A 23,298-nucleotide genomic window follows, 5' to 3' on the forward strand; every position below is an offset into this window, starting at 1 on the left:
TTAGCAAAGTTAAGTTAGCTGTTGGCCCAGGGCAGCAGAAAAATAAATGCGAACTAGAACTAAATGAACGATTATCGAGGACGTCCAGTTAAGTGAGTCGTTCGATCGAACTTATTCCGAACGATTCGATACAACTCTAGTATACACAAAAGGTTTAAAATAAGTACTTTTCTTGTGTGATAAACAGCAAAGTGTATTAAAGGATACTTCAAAACGGCAACTTAAAAGCAAAGTTCGCAATAACAAACCGCAACATGGAGCCTACATTATAGTTTTGCGTGCATCGGCTGCTGGAAAACGGTAACAACAGCCCTGCCCCATTGCTTCCCCCTTGTATAACGACCCTGTTCCCTAAGTGCACTGCTATTCCTGCCTTGGACACAGGACACAAAAGTGAAAACTTTTAGGCTGATTGGAAATCATATTAATAAATAGACTGTACAAAGAACAAGCTATAATGAGATGAAGTGTTATAAAACCAAATGAATAATACACAATGAGTGGCACTATTAAACATTTAGAACATAATATTTCAATTTCAAGCTGTGTGCACCGCCTGTGGTTGTGAAGTACTGTACTAAAACGGGCCACTCATAAAAAATGCATTTCTAGTGGTTTTTCAGTTAAACTCAGAGAATTGCAAAGTCAACACGCAGGGTCAGTCAGTGGCAGAGATAAGCAGGATCATGACCTTGGAAACACAACCGGTTGGCGGGGGGCTGTGCGATGGCAAGATTGCTGGACTATATGATCTAGAAGAGACACTCGGCTCGGGCCACTTTGCCGTTGTGAAGCTGGCCCGACATGTGTTCACGGGTGCCAAAGTGGCAGTGAAAGTCGTCGATAAAACAAAGCTTGACGAGGTGTCCAAAGCGCATTTGTTTCAGGAAGTTCGGTGAGTCACATATTTCACCTGAATATTATAGCACACAAAGTCTGACCAAACTTTATCTCATCTCCGCAGCTGCATGAAGCTAGTCCAGCATCCAAATGTGGTGCGGCTCTATGAGGTCATTGACACACAGACCAAGCTATATCTGGTGCTGGAACTGGGCGATGGTGGCGATCTTTATGATTATATAATGAAACACGATGCCGGACTGAGCGAGGAGCTGGCGCGCAAGTATTTCCGGCAGATACTTCGCGCGATCACGTACTGTCATCAGCTGCACGTAGTGCACAGGTAAGCATAGATAATTCATAGAAACATTCGCATACATTTTACGTAACCTTTTTCCGTGACTCGTTCAGAGACCTGAAGCCAGAGAATGTCGTATTTTTCGAAAAGTTGGGCCTTGTCAAGCTCACGGATTTTGGGTTTAGCAACAAATTCTCGCCGGGCCAAAAGCTGGAGACATTTTGTGGCAGTCTCGCATATTCGGCCCCAGAAATTCTATTGGGCGATTCATACGATGCGCCCGCCGTAGGTAAGTGTATCTGTGTGCGTGTACATTCGTTTATCACATGATAAGCTCTTTTAAATTATTGACATTTTCTGCTAGATATTTGGTCACTGGGCGTTATACTGTATATGCTGGTTTGTGGCCAGGCGCCTTTTGAGAAGGCCAACGATTCCGAGACGCTGACCATGATTATGGATTGCAAGTACACGGTGCCTTCGCACGTGACACAAGAATGTCGCAGCTTAATTGCAACAATGCTGGTACGAGATCCAAAGAAACGCGCCACTGTTGAGGAAATCGCATCATCCGCTTGGCTAAAGCAAACCGATGAGCCCGACTCTGTGGAGCATTCACTGCCACTGGTCAGCCGAGAACAACTAAGTGAAGAGGATCATGCCTTTATTATACAGAAAATGATAAACGGAAACATTGCGTCCAAGGAAGAGATACTGCAGTCTGTATACGGTCAAGCTAATATTATTATTTTTACTTATGCAATATTTTAATACAGAGCTCTGGATAAAAATAAGTACAATCATATTACGGCCACATATTTTTTGTTGGCTGAACTGCGTTTGCGCAGGCGGCGAGAGGAGGCAAACAAGCAAAAGCTTCATGAGGCTGGCCTAAAGTGAGTGGATAAACGTAAACATATATTTATATATACATATTGCTTATCATTTAGACTGGGTGACGTTAATCGCAGGCCCGTCGCAGATAAGCCGAGTCCAACGGAAAGTCCCAAAGTAGTTGTGCCTATTAGCATTAATGTGACGCCGGCAGCACAATTTGGCAATGATAATGCCAAGCCCGTAAGTTTTCAGCGAACGAGCAACAAATTGATAACACTAATTAATTAAATGATCTTAGGATAAGCGAACTCGCAAATGCAGTATTGTGCGGGAGGAGGACGAAGAGGAGTCTGCCAATGAGGGCTGTGGCATTGGAAATGAGCTAAAAGTGGCTTTAACGCGACGTGAGTCCATTTCCGATGGACGCCTTAATCGCTCGGTGGAGGAGCACAGCAGCTCGTCAGCACCTGTACCAGCAGCCGATGTGCCAACAAATACACGCACAAAGATTGTCGTGTCCGTTGATACGACGCTTGCTCAAAAGCTAAAGCAAATGGAAAAATGTGCCAAGGTGGATGAGGATACATTAAGTGGCTTAAAAGAACTAGAGATTGGAAAGCTAAAGCCATTGCCCAGCAGTAGCAAGAATCCTGTGCTGACGCATCGCCGTACAAAGTTAAACAAGATACGTACGCCATCGTGCAGCAGCTCCGAGGCATCCGACGATGATACAAAGACACGTAACAAGAAGAAGATTAACAAATTTGTTGGCGATACTCCCATCAGATTTCGCATGCATCGGCGAGACTCACATGATGACTCCAGCGATTCGCAGGATCAATTGTATCCACCACCCGGCTCCAATAGCAGCGGTGCCAATTTCATTTCAAATAGTAATTCCGGCGTGAGTGGCAAGAAGGAGGAGCAGGGACAGAATAAAGAGGTAAATCGTGCAAGAGTAGCAGCAATGAGCTCATATTTAAATACATTTCTCTCATTACATTTCAAGCCAAATAAATCCGAGGAAACTCGCAAATCTCACACACAAAAGAATAGAAAACAGCATAAGGAACATGTTGATAAACATTCCCAAGCGGAAAAACAGCAATTGGCGGTTTTAGATTTTACCCCAACAACGCGAAGACGGCGCATTCGCGAGAGCCAATCCCTGGATCGCATTACAGAGGCTCAGGAGTACGAACTGCGTCACCGCAGCTATATAAATGAAGCAGCAGCCGCCGGTGGTACAACAGCTGCGACAGGCCAACAACATATCGAGCAAAGAAATTCATTATTCAATTTAAACACATTCTCAGTTGCCGAAACTAAAGAAGAATATGACGAGGAGTCCGAAATCAGGTCGGACAAAGATACCACGGACCAAATTATGAACACATTGAATGCAGCCAAAGCAACGCTTCAGCAAAAGCAATATTTTAATGACAACAATTATAGTAAGAACTATAATATCTTTAATAATAACAACAACAACAACAACAGAAACAACAGTAGTAGCAACAATAACAACAACACCAACACCAACAAAAAGAAATCCAACGAAACACCAAAAGATATTTATAATCTAAATTCAATCGAGGAAATCGATTTGATTTTGGAAGATAAAAGCCTTACCAAAGCAATACATGTTACCGGCTCTAAATGCTTTGTTACTATGAAGAAAATTCGTAGGCTCGGAAAGTATTTTCCGGTAGTGAACTTTTCTTAATAGTTATCGTTAAATATAGCTGCAAAGTGCATTCTAAATCTTAAAACGTAGAAAATATGTAGGAAATATGCATGTACGTGTATGTATAACAAAAAACAAAAACAAAAAAAAAAGAAAAAGCAAAAAGTTTATAAAAATACATATACGACAATTTAATATTAGCTGTAGAGTAATTTAATTTATTATGCAATCTTTAACTAGCAATAAAAGAAAGGCACATTTTTTGACATTATGCTAAACTCATTTACTAATGAGAACGTTGCCTAATCTCGAAACACCATTCGCACAATTAGTTTTCGTGCAATTCCGAAAAAAATGTTTGTATTCTATGGCGATAAGTGTGTGCGTACAATGTACAAGCCAATTCAAATAAAGTCAATAATATAAACACCATAACAAATGTTTAGAATGACCAAAACATAGGGTATCAACTTTGCGCTCTGCTTATACTTCATATCGGTTGTGTCTGAAATCGATAATCGAGTCGCCACCAACTAGAGATGTGCAATATACTGATTTGTGGGTCATAAGTACAACTGTAACTGGTTACTTCTCGTTGCTTATGTTAAGTAACAGGTACGTGCAAGACGCTCATCACTATTATGAAATTTTTGTGGAGAAAAAATTGAAAATAATATTTAAAAGAATATAGGCATAGTAAACTGTGTGAAAACTGTAGCCTCAACAAGCAATAATGTTGCGCATCTATCAGAACACATACCGGTAAGCATTGCACGTGGCAATCTCAAGCCGGTGGCAATTTTCATACGCCGATTTCGTCATCGCCTCTCCCATGTCGAATTCGCATTTGCAGGCGAACCGCAAGAAAAGCCGTTGTTTACTCCACCAAGGTGATCTGCTGCAATCATTCCACGCTATGCAACATCACCAGGCAACCCCGCCGCAACGGTGCAGGCGCCCAATGGGAGCAGCACCACAGTCGCAGCCACGAACAGTTTCTGCTTGCTGGCAACCAAGCGAGAGGCTGGACAATACCGCCCCACTCCCGCGGCTACGGCATGTTCGTCGTACGTATTCTAAAAGGCGCCCTCAAGCTGCGATACCTTGTGCTGGGCGGTGCCATTGGCGGTGGCGTTTCATTGAGCAAAGTGAGTAGAAAATCTAGCAGCCCCCTTGTTATATAATGTGCAAATTGTAATTATACACGTGCAGAAATACGAGGATTGGAAGGAGGGGCTACCCGATATGAAGTGGCTAGAGGATGCACTGCCTCAGGGTGAGAGGTGGAGTCAGTTCTCTCAGAATCTCATTGAAATGGGCAGCGTAGTTAAAAATGCCATTGACATCGGTGAGTTTCTCTTACGCCGGGCTTATAATCTATGCCTAATCTCTCACTTTAAATTGCCATAACAGTTAGTTGATAAATGGGCTAGGGGTTAAGGGAGTCTCTAACGATGCACCACAATTCGCATATATTGTGTTTCTTAATAATTTATTCACTCGCCTGCTTTTTGGCCGTTTGGTTTGATTTTGACATTTGTATTTACAATACACTTCGCTGGGGCATATTGCTTGAGTTTGGCCTGAGAATGTTGTTATTGATGATATTGGGGTTTGCTTGTAGATCCGAGGCTCAAGCAGCTTGGCGAAGATAAGTTGTCGGAATGGCGCTCGTGGTTCGATTCTCGCCTGGACGATGCAATTGAAGCGGCCGACTATCAAGGAAATCAAATTGTCGAAAGTAGGTTACACATTTCAAAACAATTTGCCGAACATAATGCATTTAAAGTGAGAGAATTTATGTTCGCCCAACTAGTTAACTAATTATATATGTGTTTCAAACTCAATTGCAGCCAAGGAGGATATCAGGTCCAAGACAACTGTTGCAGCGCTGGGCATACCCGCAGACGAAAGTCGTAAGAAATATGGTTAGATATAGAGTTTTGACGGCATACACATTATTTATTTTACCATTTGTTTATTTTTTAGAGAAACTGCAGAGCCAAGTGGAAACGCTTCAGACTGAAATAATGAATGTGCAGATCAAATACCAAAAGGAGCTTGAGAAAATGGAGAAGGAGAATCGTGAGCTGCGTCAGCAATATCTCATACTTAAAACAAACAAGAAGACGACGGCAAAGCGCATTAAGAAATCTTTAATTGACATGTACTCGGAAGTGCTAGACGAACTGTCCGGCTATGATACGGGCTACACCATGGCCGATCATTTGCCGCGTGTTGTTGTTGTCGGGGATCAGAGCAGCGGCAAGACATCTGTGCTAGAGTCTATAGCCAAGGCGCGTATCTTTCCACGTGGCAGCGGCGAAATGATGACGCGCGCCCCTGTCAAGGTAACGCTGGCCGAGGGACCGTATCATGTGGCCCAGTTTCGTGACACGGATCGTGAGTACGACTTAACCAAAGAGTCTGATCTGGCTGATCTGCGTCGCGAGGTGGAGTTCCGTATGCGCGCCTCTGTGCGCGGCGGCAAGACGGTAAGCAATGAGGTGATTGCGATGACCGTCAAGGGCCCTGGACTTCAACGCATGGTGCTGGTCGATTTGCCAGGCATCATTTCGGTACGTAAGTAAGGGATTGGATTGAAGAACCTTAATTTAACATTGTTTCAATTATTTTTAGACCATGACAGTTGATATGGCATCGGACACCAAGGACTCCATTCACCAAATGACAAAGCATTACATGAGCAATCCAAATGCGATTATACTGTGCATACAGGATGGCTCAGTTGATGCGGAGCGCAGCAATGTCACCGACTTGGTCATGCAATGTGATCCCTTGGGTCGCCGGACAATATTTGTACTTACCAAGGTCGATTTGGCCGAGGAGTTGGCGGATCCTGATAGAATAAGAAAAATTCTCTCAGGTAAACTGTTTCCCATGAAGGCGCTGGGCTACTATGCCGTTGTCACGGGTCGCGGACGCAAGGACGACAGCATAGATGCTATAAGGCAGTACGAAGAGGACTTTTTCAAGAATTCCAAGCTATTTCAGTAAGTAGCAGGTGCTCAGTGCAAGATTGTCTCTATATCTTCATCATCTTTGCAGTCGACGCGGGGTGATCATGCCGCACCAAGTGACGAGTCGGAATCTAAGCTTAGCCGTTTCCGATCGTTTCTGGAAGATGGTGCGCGAAACTATAGAACAGCAGGCGGATGCATTTAAGGCGACCAGATTTAATCTGGAAACCGAATGGAAAAACAACTTTCCCAGGTGAGCAAACAAGATAATACAGATATTTTTTTATATTTATGGCATGCTTTTTATAGACTACGCGAATCTGGCCGTGATGAGTTATTTGATAAGGCCAAGGGCGAAATACTGGACGAAGTTGTTACACTGTCACAGATCTCAGCCAAGAAATGGGATGATGCACTCACTGCTAAGCTGTGGGAGAAACTATCGAATTATGTCTTCGAAAATGTTTACCTACCCGCTGCACAGTCAGGTTCTCAAAGTAATATTTTGTATATATAAGTATTAAGTTCTAAGCCAAGCCCAACGCTTCGATGGGGGGCAGAACCATCCACCATTTACGTGTCTGTGCTTGTGTGTTAAACAGCCAAATGCCTTAGCAGGAAATTCAGATGAGGGAATCACACGCGTAATAAGCAAAAATGAAACCTGTTTCAATTCGCGCATCCCCTTTCCATTGAATCGTGTCTTTAAATATAATTTGTGTGTGCTCCCCAATTCCAATTTCATTAGCGCCATTTAATCAGGCATATTTCCAAAAAAATGTGATTCAGCGGGTTTTTTGTTTTTATTTATATTCCTCGGAGTCATGTGCGAATAAGGCGCGTACTTGCCGGAAAGTGTGATTTCAAGATTTACGCGAATCTTGCCAAGGAACACGTTTAACCCGAAATTTTAATTTAAACAGCGTTAATTTGATCAATGAACACACTCAAAAGAAATTAATTAGACAAATCTCAAGCATTGGCCGAGTTTTAACTAAATGTGTTTTTGTCGTTTTGTTGATCATTTTCGCATCTATTTCAATGCTCTATAAAACCACAGATTATAAGAGATACTTAACTTCTGCAATTTTGCTCTTGTAGATTCCTTCAATACCATGGTGGATATTAAGCTGCGGCAGTGGGCGGAGCAGGCGTTGCCCGCGAAATCGGTGGAGGCTGGCTGGGAGGCACTTCAGCAGGAGTTCATATCGTTGATGGAGCGGGCAAAGAAAGCGCACGATCACGATAATGTATTTGATCAGCTCAAGGCGGCCGTTGTGGACGAAGCCATACGCCGGCATAGCTGGGAGGACAAGGCAATTGATATGCTGCGTGTGATACAGCTAAACACACTGGAGGATCGCTTTGTACACGACAAAACGGAATGGGATCAGGCGGTTAAATTCCTGGAGAACTCCGTTAACACCAAGCTGGTGCAAACCGATGAGACATTGTCCCAAATGTTTGGACCCGGACCGTGGACGCGTTTTGCGCACTGGAAGTCAATTACGCAGGATCAGCAAAAGCGACGCAGCGTCAAGGGTGAACTGGACAAAATACTCAAGAATGATGTGGTGCGTATGGGCAAGTAAGTTGAGTCCTTAAACTATTTAAGAAGTTTTTTATTGTAGAAACATTTACCCAGCCTAAGTTACGATGAGCTGACGACCGTGCGCAAGAATCTGCAGCGAGATAATGTAGAAGTGGACACGGATTATATACGCCAAACATGGTTCCCAGTTTACAGAAAGTGCGTAGATTACATATCATTTGATAGCACTTACCTAATCTAGATCCTTTGAACACCATTAGACACTTCCTGCAGCAGGCGTTGCAGCGGGCGAAGGAGTGCCGCAAAGCCTACTATCTGTACACGCAGCAAGGCGCCGAGTGTGAGGTGTGTTAATGCTAGGCAATAATCTTTCCCAGCCTGGGCTAATAATCTTTGCTTGTGTCTCCAGGTATCCTGCAGTGATGTGGTACTCTTCTGGCGCATACAGCAGGTCATCAAGGTGACGGGCAATGCGCTGCGGCAGCAGGTTATCAATCGGGAGGCGCGACGCCTGGACAAGGAGATCAAGGCGGTGCTGGATGAGTTTAGTGACGACGAGGAGCGGAAAGCTCACCTGCTCACAGGCAAGCGTGTGCAGCTGGCCGAGGAGCTGAGTAAGTAGATACTCCCGAGGGCTATTGAGAATATTCTAATCGCATTTATTGCAGTTAAAGTGCGACAGATTCAGGAGAAACTGGAGGAGTTCATTAATTCATTGAATCAGGAAAAATAGGCTATATGGTGTGCCATGACCAAAGACACAACTGCGTTATCTATTTAATGTTTTAATTTAAGCTCAAAAACAACAAAACAAAATGAAACGTTTATAATCACAGTCACGACTTGTTCATAACGATTTTCCTTATTGTTTAGTTATTACGCTTATTTTGTGCAGCAATGAGTAATAAAGGATTGTTAGTTTGTATTTAAAAGAAAAATGCGTTTCTTTAGAAAAAGGAAAGAAAGCTCTGCTTTTGGGATGTAAAAGATGATACTGTAATTTTAAAGATATAGTTAAAAAGGTCTATAGAATTGATAAAACTGTTATTGTCAAGGATTGCAAGGATCAAGACAATCGAATTTCAAGGACAATTGGGCTATCTCAAAGGAACCATGAGGCTACGGTCTATGAGAACATTAAGGCGAAACTTCTTAACGTTTAATAAAAGTATTATAGACACGAATAGAAGATCACTTCTTTAGAAATTTATATACTACTATATACTATATATTTTATATAGTTCTAGTCAATTTCTCAGAGGCTTTGCCCTTGGAAAGATCTTAGCTTTAGCATAGTATCTGGGCTCTTGAAGAAATATGCCATATGGATTCTAAAGCTACTCCAAGTAATTAATTTATAGCTTAAAAAAATGATATATTTTTTAAAATAAAAACGCATATTTCAATTTCGTAAATTACTTAAATGTTTTTTTTGTTTGTTTGTTGTAAAATGTATATAACTGTTAAATAAACTAGATAGATAAAAGATAACTACTCGTATAGTCTGCTGTAATGTTTTCTCTTGTTATTCTTATAGTATATATATACTATATAGTATATTTATGTTTTTACATAGTGTGGTTGATAAACATAACTTGCTTGAGTATGTATATAACTATCTATATATATGTATATATATATATATATATATGTGTATGTGTGTGTGTTGTGTGTGTGTAAGAAAACACAACACACACATTTTCCAGGTTTTTATTTGTTTTTCATAATCAGCTAACGAGGCGTTGTGAAGTTCGATTTGGATAGTTGGGTGCAATGACCCCAACAACAACAACAACAGCAAGGTGTGTGTGTGTGTGTGTGTGTGTGTGTTTAGCTTATAACTAGAACTTACATATGTACAAACTATGTAACAAGTCTGGAGCAGTAGCTAACAATTTAGTTAGTCGAACTTATTGAATTAAACAAATGCAACGTCCTCATCTCTCTTAAATTGGCAGTCGAATTGTGGCCCAGCCATGTGCTCAGCTGCTAAATATGATTATACATATATCATCATTATCATCAAGATCATCATTATGATCATCATCTTCTACTTTTTGCTGCACACCCAACATGGTGAGCTTTAAAGATTGAACATGTTAGAAATGTGTTATAGTATATATAGAATAAATGTTTAGTTACAAATTGATCAATCAATAATAAAGCTTGATCTAGGCATGTACTGTGTGTGTGTGTGTGTGTGTGTGTTGGTAGGTGTTTAGATTGAGGCGAGGCACTCGATAAAGCAAAAGGCACAAACATTACACTTAGACTAAGGCTACTTAATCTAGATCTAGACAAATACGACATATCAAGTACATGCTTCAAGCATGCTGCTCGCTGCTCGCTGCTCGCTGCTTTTTCGGTTTCTTTTTCAGTTGGTTTTTCAGCTACTGCTTGTGGTTCAACTTCTGCTGTTCAACAAGATCGAGTGATTGGCAATTAGTGTTAAACTAACCACTTAATGGGACAAATGGGGCGTTATCATTTATTGTCGCCTCTCCAATTGTCGCTTGGGTTTTTTTCTTCTACCATTTTAGGCCGTGGGTAGCGGCTCGTGCTTGGCATTGCGTTTCTGCTCCCAGTTGGAGATGTAGGTCAGCGGATAGCACAGGAAGGCGGACAGCAGGATGAGGCCGCCGGCAAAGTAAAAGGCCACATTGTAGCTGTTCGTGGCGGCATACAAGGCGCCTGCAATGAGAGAGAAGAAGACAGTTGAGCAATCCATTCGGATTCAGTCTCGCTCTCGTTGCTGACTTACCCGCTATGGGACTGCCAATGGTGGCGGCCAGACCTTGGAAGAGCATCAGGAAGCCGAACGCATTCGTCAGCTTGTCCAGTCCGATCAGCTCGACGGCAATCAGCGAGCGCAGCGCCGAGAAGCAGGCAATGCATATGCCAAAGAGCACAGCGAACGACCACTGGGTGGTGGCATTGATGACCACGCCGCTGAAGATGGTGGCCAGGCCGCCGGCGGTGAGCGCAACATTGTTGAGCCAGAGCGGCTTGACGCTGGGGAAGGAGCTCATCGAGCCGCAGATAATCCTAGCGAAGGTGTTGATCATGCCGATGCCGGAAATTACGGAAACAGCCGATTCCTTGGACATGCCGCCGGCCACGGCGCGATCCGTCAGAAAGGAGAAGGGCACAAAGAAGCCCATCATGGTCAGGAAACCGCTGAAGGCCAGGCACATGAAAGCCGGCGACTTGAGCAGGCTGGTGTCCAACATGGTGGAGAGCGTGCGACGCACCGCCTCCGGGCAGATGCGGCAGCCCTTCTGCCTGTCCTCCAGCATGTCCTGCTTGGTGGGCAGCCGGGTGACGGACATGTGGTAGGCCAGCGAAGTCTGCGACTGGTATTGCGGTATGCGTGTAAGGGAGCCCGTGAAGAAGATATCGTCTCTGTACATGGGACGCGACGAGGACTGCGACTGGCCCTGTTGGTGGCCCTGCTCGTGGGCGCCGCCAGCGCCGCGCTTGGCCAGATCCTGTGGCCGACGGCCCGATACGGTGTGCCGGCGCGCCTGTATGCTGGCCGGCTTGGCCTCCGTCTCCAGCAGGTTATCGTTTTCGGCCTCCTCCTCGTTCTCGCCCACGGTGGTCAGCTCCTTGTGCAGATTGAATGTCAGCTGCTGTGGATCACCGTTGGGCGTCGTTGGCTGCGACTTGCGCAGCTGCTTCAGCTCGGTGCCCTTGCTGGCCTGGCCCGAGGGGCGACGCTCCAGATTCATGCCCTTGAAGATCTCGGCTGCCGTCGGGTAATGATGACGCTGCGAGGCGCCCATGTAGGTGTTGTGCGCCGAGTTGGGCATCGAGTAGGCGAATCGACCCTCCGGCAGCGGCTTCGTGAACGCCGCCTGATGCAGCTGCGGCGTCGGAGCCACCGTATTGCCATGCCCATTCAGTTTAGTCTTCTCCTCGTCATCGACGACGGTGCCGTCCTTGGTGACGCCCAGCGTTATGGGCTGGATGGGACGGAAGGCGAGGCCAAAGATGGCGCAGGACAGGATCATGAGTCCCTGGATGGCCAGGGTCATGCGCCAGCCGGTCTTCTGGAGCAGCACATCGGTCAGCGGGGCAAAGACAAAGGTTCCCACGCCGGAGCCGCAGAGCGCCACGCCCGTGGCCAGAGCGCGCCACTTCTCAAAGTAAAAGCCAATGATGACCACGGCGGGTATGTACACCATGCAGAAGCCAATGCCGCCCAGCACGCCATAGACGATGAACAGGAACTCCACGCTGGTTGCAAAGTACGAGAGGCCAAAACAGATCGAGGCAAAGATGGCGCCGGCAATGGTCACCGGACGGAAGCCGAACCGATTGGCCAAGGCGCTGACAAAGGGGCCGGCCATCAGATAGCAGCCGCTGAGCAGCGAGGAGACAAAGGTCACATAGAACTTGCTCACATGGAACTCCTTGATGAGCTCATCCTGAATGATGGCCGAGCAGAAGACGATGCCGTCGATGACCGTGCAGCAGAGGAAAGAGGCAACCATTACCACCCAGGCCCAGCCGCTGTCCGGCGGCACCACAACCGCTGCCGTATCAATTTCCTCCTCCTCCTCCTCCTCTCCATTAGCCGTTTCCGGCTTGTTATCCGGATGCTTGGACACGAGCGCATTGGCCGCCGCCAGCTCGTCCTGCGATCTTGTGTGCTGCGTGGGCATTGCCTAGCTGCAAAATATATATATATATATACTATATTATTATACTTATTAATAATGAATGTCGCGATATAATTGTTATGCGAATGTATATTTATCAGCTCGCCCACACAAATATTCGCGGGCAACCTTCACACAGATTGCGCATACGCCCCCTTAAACGCAAATATACTTTCCCTTTCAGTATACTCGACACGATATATACTATATATGCCATATTATATTTATAATTAGTCACGTGTGGATTCTCTTGCGTATTTATGATGCATTTGTAGCTGTAAATGTATCTGTATCTGTATCTGTATCTGTATCTGTATCTGTATCTGTATCTGTATCTGTATCTGTATCTGTATCTGTATCTGTATCTGTATCTGTATTATCTGTATCTGTATCTGTATCTGTATCTGTATCTGTATCTGTATCTGTATCTGTATCTGTATCTGTATCTGTATCTGTATCTGTATCTGTATCTGTATCTGTATCTGTATCTGTATCTGTATCTGTATCTGTATCTGTATCTGTATCTGTATCTGTATCTGTATCTGTATCTGTATCTGTATCTGTATCTGTATCTGTATCTGTATCTGTATCTGTATCTGTATCTGTATCTGTATCTGTATCTGTATCTGTATCTGTATCTGTATCTGTATCTGTATCTGTATCTGTATCTGTATCTGTATCTGTATCTGTATCTGTATCTGTATCTGTATCTGTATCTGTATCTGTATCTGTATCTGTATCTGTATCTGTATCTGTATCTGTATCTGTATATGTATCTGTATCTGTATCTGTATCTGTATCTGTATCTGTATCTGTATCTGTATCTGTATCTGTATCTGTATCTGTATCTGTATCTGTATCTGTATCTGTATCTGTATCTGTATCTGTATCTGTATCTGTATCTGTATCTGTATCTGTATCTGTATCTGTATCTGTATCTGTATCTGTATCTGTATCTGTATCTGTATGTATCTGTATCTGTATCTGTATCTGTATCTGTATCTGTATCTGTATCTGTATCTGTATCTGTATCTGTATCTGTATCTGTATCTGTATCTGTATCTGTATCTGTATCTGTATCTGTATCTGTATCTGTATCTGTATTGTATCTGTATCTGTATCTGTATCTGTATCTGTATCTGTATCTGTATCTGTATCTGTATCTGTATCTGTATCTGTATCTGTATCTGTATCTGTATCTGTATCTGTATCTGTATCTGTATCTGTATCTGTATCTGTATCTGTATCTGTATCTGTATCTGTATCTGTATCTGTATCTGTATCTGTATCTGTATCTGTATCTGTATCTGTATCTGTATCTGTATCTGTATCTGTATCTGTATCTGTATCTGTATCTGTATCTGTATCTGTATCTGTATCTGTATCTGTATCTGTATCTGTATCTGTATCTGTATCTGTATCTGTATCTGTATCTGTATCTGTATCTGTATCTGTATCTGTATCTGTATCTGTATCTGTATCTGTATCTGTATCTGTATCTGTATCTGTATCTGTATCTGTATCTGTATCTGTATCTGTATCTGTATCTGTATTCGTATCTGTATCTGTATCTGTATCTGTATCTGTATCTGTATCTGTATCTGTATCTGTATCTGTATCTGTATCTATCTGTATCTGATCTGTATCTGTATCTGTATCTGTATCTGTATCTGTATCTGTATCTGTATCTGTATCTGTATCTGTATCTGTATCTGTATCAGTATCTATATCTTTAGCTGTATCTATATCTTTAGATGTGTATTTATCTATGCTTAACTTTTGTTTTTTTCAGCGACGTCAATTGGTGCGTTGTGTGTGTGCGTGTGTGTGTAGGGGGGGTGGGCGTGTATGGAATGGGGGTGGGTGTCAAACGTCAATGTCCTCCTCCAACTCATTTTCAGTGCCAGTGCCAATGTCATGCATACGACGACAACAACGAGAACAACAACTGCGTCAGAAGCTGCTTAAAACAATCGCAACGAAAAAGCGAAAGACAATTTAACTGAACAAAAGAACATTTATAGAATTTTCAATAATTATGGGCCCAGCTTGTCCGTCAATTTTCCAACAATTTTCAAAGGCAAAAACAATTTGGCATTTATTTTTTTTTAAATATTTTAAAAATTGTATGTTGTTTTTTAGCATTCGTTTTCTTTGCACCCGCTAAAAAGCGAACGACCTTGACGCGTTATTTTTGGCCTTATCTAATCTGCTGCCGGATCTGGATGCATGGCTATTTGGCTTATGGCTGCCATAAGCTGAAAAATACTGCAACATTTTGTTGCGACACATTTATTTGGCTTACAAAATGTTTGTTCTGCCCGCCAAAATGTGCTCAAATGTTGTGTGACTCTTGGCCAGACTTCTATAATATATAATCAAGATAGAGATGAATTTGTTGGGCTTACAAAAGGTTATAATTGTTTAAATCAAAATGAGATATGATGTGGCTGTGATGTGAGCTATATATGATGGCCATTTCTATATAACTAGTTGGCTTGATGTCAAAGATTTTCCTCAGTTTGTTTCCACAAGCTCTTAGAAACTTATAAGCCAAGCCGAAGCGAGCCGTGTATATTATATATTTTATTAACTTTAAGGCAAACCCTAAATTAAAGTGCAATCAAAAACTATTTTTTTTTAAACTTAGCTAGTCTAGATTTAAGTTAGTTCCAAAGCATAAATTACTTTGGCTCCAAGAATTGGACTTATCTAAGCATTTTTTGCTAGATGCCAATTTTGGATAGAGTTCAAATATAGCCCGAATCATGTATATGAAAATATATATGTCTTGCAATATTTTCAGAGCAAATGGCATTTTTTAATTAAAAGCTTAATTTTTTGATCAAATCTTATCAAAATATGTGAACCAACAAGTGTGTACAAGCATGCGAAGCGAACCAGGCAGCTGGTTCAAACCGTAAAAGAAAATACAGACAATTTCTAGGCCAAATTTGAGACTCGTTTGGGCTCCCAGAACAATAGCTCGTTATATAAAGTCGCATCTATTTATTTAGTTATATACTGTATGCTTATATATATGACATATAAATTTTATAAATTTTATAAATTTATAAATTTCATTCAGTGCGCGATACGAGGTCCTGATACGAGCCAATCCCTACAAACCGTCTATATAGAGCTAGATTAGTTCATATCTCTGGGCAGATAGGCGAAGATTTACGATGCCAGAGATTTGTTTTATATGCAAATTAACAAGCACTTCATAAAAATGAATTATTCGAATAGTTTAGTGCGCACGACAACCCTCAAACTGTTGGTGGTTTCATTTTTATTGCCTGGCAACTCCGTGCACATGATTTTTTTTTTGAGAGCCCTCGCGATTAGCTGCTGATTAGAACATTGTAAATAGTTGATTGCTCGTAAACTGTGGCAAATATTTTTAAATATACCCTGAAATTGTGGAACATGCGGCGTAAATCAATTGATTTGACCAGATTTGCTTTTGGCCAACTATTTGGGGGCAGATAAGACGGCCTTAGCCGGATTTGAGGCCCTATCGGAGTCGCGTACGCGACTCTTGATAAAGCTTTAGCCACTTGGCAACCCGCTTGGCCAAGTATTCGATAATTTGATTTCCTTGATTATTGTTGGGGACGGTTTATGGCCTGCCATATATATGCACATATATAAGTCGGATAGGCCGTCGCCGCCAGCCTTCAACACTTTTGTTTATTATGCAATATTATTATTATATTGAAGAGCGGGTCTCGTATTTCATGATTGCCTTCATGTGCCCAATGGGCTGGCCAGAAGTGGTCGGTCGCCCATAGGAAATGGCTCAGCACATTGCGCAAACTGTGCCCAAAGAAGCCGGTCAAGTGCTTCGACTTCGGCTTCGTCTTCGTCTTCGGCTTCTGCTGGGCGCGCACTCTTAACTGGCTTGCAGCTATCCCAACTATAAATAGGCCCCGTTGTCAACTTGTTGAACGAAATCGAACCATTTGTGTTTTTTTTTTTGTTTTTTTTTTTTAGTACCAAGTACTAACCACTTGTGGACAGGCGGACACGCCCAGTTCCATGTCTCAGACATTTCCAGCCCATTCCAATGCACTGACTCGCCGAATACCCTCTAATCGAACAAATTGTGCTGCAGAGAAACTTGTTATCAAGCACTTTCTTGCTGCGTTTACAATTAAAGCAGAGATCTTAAAAGATACACTCAGAGAAAAAGCTAGAGCTGTGTACTTAAATCGAGCACAAATCTCGGGAAGGAAATTTGGAATTTTCAAGAACTTTTGTAAGAGTCGAAATTTCCACATAAGTAATAGACTAAAATACAGCACATAATTTAATTTAGAGAAGTGTTACACATACTTCCGTTCAGAATCTCTACGCTTAATTAATTTAAAATATTTAAGAACAAAATTTTTGAAAAATGTATAAGCAATTTTAGGAGCCAAACGGTATCAACTAGAATTCACAGGACTATTTCTCTGAGTGTAGCTGTTGAACAAAAAAGGAGTGCCAATTTTAAAACCTTATAAAATCCTTTGCTAATTCAAAATAAATTACATTTTCCATTTGTTTCTGTTTATCCCATTTTATGATTATTGAGCTTAACTCTTCTTACAGGGCATCTGCTAGTCGTGCAACTGCTGCGAAGGCAGGCTCTTTTCTTATTTGCTTTGCCTTGCCGCACGTTTATGTCATTTGTACAGCAGACAGTAGATATTTGTGGCCTGGAGCTGTTATCCTTCGTCTGGTTGTAAGCTAATCCCGCTGTGCGCAAACACAAGCGCCCATCCATCAACTGACCCCCCTTCCCCCTGCCCCCACACTCTCCCCCCCTCGTGCCCCGCGCTGCTGCAGTGGCGTCTACCGAACAGTTGTCAGCGCCAATTGCGACTGTTGACAGCTCTTAAATTGATGCCCGTCGATTGAATTAATAAATATTATAGGTAAAAACATATGGACAGCGAGAGAGAGAGAGAGGAGACAGGCAGATAGAGGGAAAAAGTAGCGTTCTCATGTTGGTTTTCCTGTTGCTGGTTTTTCTTTTTAGCATAACTATGCGTACACATGTATCTGTATCTGTATCTGTATCTGTATCTGTGTATCTTTGTATCTGTGACCATTTCTGTATCTGTATCTGTGTTCTGTTTGTTTGCGTATCTCATTTATATAACATGCGTTTGTTCATGTCCGGCCGTCTTCTCCGTCCAACTTTGCTTCACCTTTCAATTCTTTATAGCTACATGTGGCATGTGTCTGCGTGCGTGTATCTGTGTGTTTGTATCTGTGTGTGTGCCACAATATTTAGCTACATTGTGCAGCGATCATTTAACGATTTTCTGCTCAAAATATTAATTAGCTGACGCTTCTGTGCTGGGGGAACGGCAACCTGTTGTCTGCAGCCAAATAAGGCAGCAAGCAGCAATTGCTTTTTGGCCCAAACGAATGGCTAATTGAGTGAGCGCCACATCAAGTAGTTGGCCCAAATTCGGTGAAACACTTCAAACAACTGTCGCTCGTGGTGGTTGCTGTCATTGTTGTTGTTGTTGTTGCTGTTGTTGTTGGTTTGCTTTCAAGTTCATTGAACGGCCTTTCACCCAGGCCCACACCCAAACCCAAACCCAGACCCAGACCCAGAATTATAGCCCAAAGTCCATGGAACGCGCATGCGCAACCGAAGTGCAGAAAGTTTGGGGGAAATAACATTTGGTTAATTTTGAATGCCATGTGTTTGGCATCGTGTTTCGATTTTAAAAGAGAGATTGTAAGCTGAAGAGAACTAAAAACCATAAATGAGAAAAACTCAATTTAAGTCAAAATATCATTCATGATCTTAATGAACTTAAGCTCTAAAGAACTAATTATCATAAATAAAATATCTTATGCCTTTCATGAATAATCTTATCTTTAGTTTAAAAGAACTCAATTAATTTATTTTATAAGTTTATTCGCTCAAAGCAGATTAACAAATATTTCTGTTATAGAACAGTCAAAATAGAAAAACCTCCTTTCGTTATCATATCTAATCCATCAAATCCGGGCCAGGAATAAAATTCTTATCCATAAAACCATATTAATTTTTTTTGTCAATAAATATTTTAGTTCCAAAATTAAGTGATGTTAATTTTCGTTAAATCTCACATATAATTTGAATTTTCAAGTCGGACTATATAATTTTTGAAAAATAATAAAATGTACATAAAAAATACATCTCCCTTTATGTAAATGTTTGCATTCGAGTATCTTAGGATTAAAGTCCAACTCTGTCTGCAAGTGTATGTAAACTTTGGAACACGTAAGATAAGTTCTTCATCTTGTTACAGCTGTGGCATAGATTATACGGACATTGTTTATAAAGTATATATGTTATATGCCATATAGTATATATATTTATAAGACGCACTTTATCAGCTATTGTTGCTGTTGCTGTCGGCACTATCGGCACGAACAAAGGCTTGTCGGGCCTCTGTGTGCTGGTGGCGTTGGCCAGTGTCAATGAACAATTAGTGGAGCGATCAATGGTCGCCCGGGTCTCGGGCTTTATGCTATGGCAGAGCCCGAACCCGAACCCGAACTGGAACCCACCCAAAATATAGCCGAGCGCTCTTTGTCGGAAGTGGAGCATGCGATTCCAAATCAATTAACATGTTTAAATTATGGAAAATACAACGAAATGTCAGCAATTATTGAGGAAGCTGCATTTGAGAGTCAGAGAGAGAGAGAGAGAGAGAGAGGGAGAGAGAGAGAACTGATTTATTAGCCCGTTTGTGTACATATATAAATCAATTAATTGGGTTATCTGCACGTGTCTGGTTCAAGCTGTAACTAGGCACAGATACAGATACAGATACAGATACATTTACAAACACAGATACAGATACAAGTGGCAATCGTGACCCGGTCGCATTGACATTGGCGCCAAAACGCATTCGAAATTGTAAACCAAATCTGATAGCAAGTGCGCAAATATAAATATTGAAACAAAAAACAAGACTAACTGCAGTTGCATTCTAAAAATGTCATCCATCTTATCAAAGCTATCAATCAGCAGCTCGGCAACAGCTCGGGCATAATCAGCTGCAAATATGTAAATATTTTCTAACTGATTAACGGCTTGCGTTTCGCTGTTTTTATTTTCCATAAGCTGTGGAAAGATTTTCTGTGCTCAATTCAAAATAGAAAAAGGTACCACACGCAAACGCACTCGGGCATATCAAAAGAAAAACCTCTAAAAAACCGCAAGAATTCCAAAAGAAAAAAAAACTCTGCTTGAAACCTTAGTTATTTGGCAATGAATGACTGACTGACTGACTGACTGACTGCGGTGCATTGTAAATGCGAAAAACTTGTTTACTGCACATAAATAACTCATATATATATATATTAGCAATCTTTAGTTATTTAAACATATTCCATTCCATTTGCTGCTTAGTCTAGTTTGCCTTTGCTTTTGCTTTTAATTAATCAAACTATTTGCCAACAACAACAACAAGCCACACAGCCTTTGCTTTAAACGTAATTGGGCGTCTTGGCCAATTTGGGTCATTATCTGAATCATCTGATTCATCGGAATCCGTTTCAGTTACAGCTCCAACGTCATCTCCGACCACTCTCTGGCAGTTCTAATGCTTCTTAAGCTCGTGTCCATGTCATATTTGCGGGCGAACTGGGGTCAACTTTAGGTTAATGCAAAAGTAATAGTTGCCAATTGGGAAGCTTTTGATAAATATATATCTATAGAGGTTGTTTAAATCCTTACTCTAGGTATATATGTATAATCTATCAGTTATTCTAGATGCATTATAAAATATAATTTCATAAAAGATTTACTTGATTTTGAATTTCTTGTTATGCTAACTTTCCTAAAGAACAGAGCTTGATATCTCAAGATCTAAGATCTAAGGGTATCTGATCATATCTTGAATATTATAAAAGCTGAAATATTATAAAACTTAAATGAGTCAGATACGAATATATGGATCTCTAATATAATTCCTTGTCGAAAATCGATCTAAATTACAGTAAAAAAGTTATTCTCCTTTAAGCATAACTCTCGTTATTGGCTACAGGGTATCTCTTGGTCGCTCAGGAGGACTCCGGATCACTTTTACTTATTTGTCTTTATCTTCAAGTATTTTATATAATTAGTTTTCTTTATTATAATTGCATCCGCATCTTGATATGATTTCAAGCAGTCTTTTTATTCTTCAACATTATCTATATTTGCTTTATCTTTGAGTATATCAACATTTGTTTTCCTCTATTACATTTTCATTCACAAATTGAACAACTTGAAATGATTCAATTTCAACTTTCTTGGCACAGGTTTGGCTAGCGAAGCGTGTCTTTACCTAATTGTTTTTTTCTAAAACCCATTTATGCAAATGATATGATCGAGATATCAATAACGGATCAAGCTGTGGTTGACTTTTTTAGTCAGCAACCGGTTGTAAGGGGGCAAAAAAACAAAGGCCAAGAAGTTTTCGCGAGAGATCAAAGACAGAGCAAAGGGCCTTGAACAAATGCCAACATATTTAGTTTCTTTTTTTTTTCCCCCAGTTTCAGTTTTTGCCACATTGATGGGCCTTCGATGGGTGAGTCAGCGTGCAGGCAGGCAGATATAAAGAAAAAAGGTCGGAAGGGTGTGTCGCACTATTTTATTTAATTTCTGTTTATTTTTGGCCAATTTAATGGATTTTCCCCCCTTTTTTTTGTTTGGTAATTGCGGCTGCAATTAAGATAAATGCGGATTGCTTGAATCGGTTCTTGGAGATACATTTGCATAACTATCTGGCATGCTACGCAAAAGTATCTCGGTCCGTTTTTAAGTGCAGGCTTATTATCGATCTGTTCTTAAGCTGATTTTCTTCCGTTGTTGTTCAAGTTCAGGAAAGAGAAAAAACGGACGGGAAAACAGAAAACAGAAAACAGAAAAAAAAAAAACAGCATCGACGAGCAACAACGTCAGCGAAATACGCCCATAAAAGGCACTCGAAAGCCGTTTACGTGTTAACGTGTTTCTGGTTCCCGATTCCTGGTATTGCCAACATGATGAGTCTTCAGGCAAAAGCCAAAAGACGCAGGCAAGACCACATAAAAAAATACATATAAATTTTGTATCGTTTTTTTTTTTTTTTTTAACTGCATCTCTTCGCGTTGAGTTAAAGTTAGAACATTAAAATTGTGACTAAGGTCCCGGCCGGTGTGCGCCGCGTCTCTCAATTGGAGTTGTTGGCAGACGGCGCGACGTGTGTTTGTTTGTTTTTTTTTTTTCTTTTTTAGCCAAAAAACTCGTTTCTGGCCGTGGCAGGGGCTGTGCGACGGGGCGCGGTCATGTGACACAGGCATAATGCCAAGTCTTTTTAGCCATTCATCTGTATCTGTATATTTAGCTGGCTGCGTTTATGAGTGTGCGTGTGTGTGTGTGTGTGTCTGCGTGTGTTGGCCCTCTTGTGCTTACCTTTTGATGTTGACGATGTTGTTGTTGTTGTTGTTGTTGTTGTTGTTGTTGCTGCTGCTGCTGTTGTGTTTGGCGTGTTGTGGCGTCTGTTGCAGCTTTCAATTTGTTGCGTTGAGTATTTGAATTTTGAAGAAAAAAAACGTTTTCGTTTAGATTGGAACCCGGCCCGCTGGCTTTTTAGTTTTTGGGCTATTTCTGGCGCCCAGTCGTGGGCAGTGCAAAGAATTTCTTAAGCGAGAAAGCGAAAGCAAATGTGAACGGAGCACAGCAAAAAAAGCGAAAGTTAACTGTAAAAAGCGCCTCAATTTAGAAACTGAACTGAACCGAACGCAAGACGAAGAGCGCGAATGCGCTTATAAATACTTCTAGTATATGTATCTGTATCTGATTATCTGTAGCGGTTTAGCAGCTGTTCGTACGATCCCCGTGTGCTCTTCTGTGTGTGTGTGTGTGAGTGTGTCTATATGTATATTATTATACTACATGTGTGTGGCATATGAAATGTGCGACCTGCCTCCGAATGCGAAAGGCACGCGTTTCAATAAATTCGTTGTGATTCGTAATATGTGTATACATATACTTATTTATGTATGTATATATATATTTATTCGATTCTATTCTATTATTTTTGTTATTCTGTTTTTGTGTTTTTAAGCTGTTGTTTTGATATTCTGTTCTCAGCGGCGCTTTGGCCTTTTTTTGCGTATTGATCGCGCGCTTACCGACCGATCCGAGCGACTGACTAAAGATAACTAAAGGGAAATGGAAATGTGTTGGCAGTATAAACCACAAAGCAGAAAGCAGCAGCAGCAGCAGCAGCAGCAGCACGACAGCAGCAGCAGCAGCACCAACAACACTCCGTCCGCACAAGCAGCACAAAAACAGTACGCAGCAGGCTGCTTCGCGATACGAAGGCACCTTCACACGAGAACTCATAAACACACACACACAGACTCAGAGACACACACATGCACACAGCCGAAGCGTGTATTTGTATTTGATG

At 41.6% G+C, this 23,298-nt stretch overlaps 3 protein-coding genes across 9 annotated transcripts; 2 read left to right on the forward strand and 1 right to left on the reverse strand.

Moving 5' to 3' along the window:
• Positions 1-91: 91 nt before the first annotated feature.
• Positions 92-3,983, forward strand: Snrk (SNF related kinase). Its single transcript, XM_064686863.1, has 9 exons — positions 92-300; positions 613-895; positions 965-1,183; positions 1,252-1,427; positions 1,503-1,857; positions 1,915-2,034; positions 2,089-2,215; positions 2,274-2,918; positions 2,985-3,983. Exons 2-9 carry the CDS (start codon positions 687-689, stop codon positions 3,699-3,701), a joined length of 2,568 nt encoding a protein of 855 aa, XP_064542933.1. The 5' UTR covers positions 92-300; positions 613-686; the 3' UTR covers positions 3,702-3,983.
• Positions 3,984-4,264: 281 nt separating this feature from the next.
• Positions 4,265-9,133, forward strand: Opa1 (Opa1 mitochondrial dynamin like GTPase). 7 transcript variants are annotated; one of them, XM_064686865.1, is made up of 14 exons: positions 4,265-4,424; positions 4,516-4,810; positions 4,875-5,010; positions 5,287-5,403; positions 5,516-5,590; positions 5,652-6,241; positions 6,303-6,676; positions 6,732-6,896; positions 6,953-7,140; positions 7,745-8,231; positions 8,289-8,393; positions 8,456-8,540; positions 8,605-8,809; positions 8,864-9,133. In XM_064686865.1, exons 1-14 carry the CDS (start codon positions 4,396-4,398, stop codon positions 8,926-8,928), a joined length of 2,916 nt encoding a protein of 971 aa, XP_064542935.1. In that variant the 5' UTR covers positions 4,265-4,395; the 3' UTR covers positions 8,929-9,133. The 7 variants fall into 7 exon arrangements, with proteins under 7 accessions (XP_064542935.1, XP_064542936.1, XP_064542937.1 ...); XM_064686866.1 differs by having other exon boundaries at positions 6,953-7,131; positions 7,745-8,217; positions 8,275-8,393; XM_064686867.1 differs by having other exon boundaries at positions 5,516-5,578; positions 7,745-8,217; positions 8,275-8,393.
• A 543-nt stretch (positions 9,134-9,676) lies between these two features.
• Positions 9,677-23,020, reverse strand: LOC135431638 (monocarboxylate transporter 10). Its single transcript, XM_064686871.1, has 3 exons — positions 22,296-23,020; positions 10,957-12,869; positions 9,677-10,886 (listed from the first exon to the last, which is right to left on the reverse strand). The coding sequence occupies exons 2-3, from the start codon at positions 12,860-12,862 to the stop codon at positions 10,732-10,734; spliced, it is 2,061 nt and encodes a 686-aa protein (XP_064542941.1). The 5' UTR covers positions 12,863-12,869; positions 22,296-23,020; the 3' UTR covers positions 9,677-10,731.
• Positions 23,021-23,298: the final 278 nt, after the last annotated feature.

Source organism: Drosophila montana, unplaced genomic scaffold (assembly GCF_035044405.1).
Source record: "Drosophila montana isolate Dmon_TW-CO22-7 unplaced genomic scaffold, ASM3504440v1 contig_3200_1, whole genome shotgun sequence".
Classification (NCBI taxonomy): Eukaryota; Metazoa; Arthropoda; class Insecta; order Diptera; family Drosophilidae; genus Drosophila; species Drosophila montana.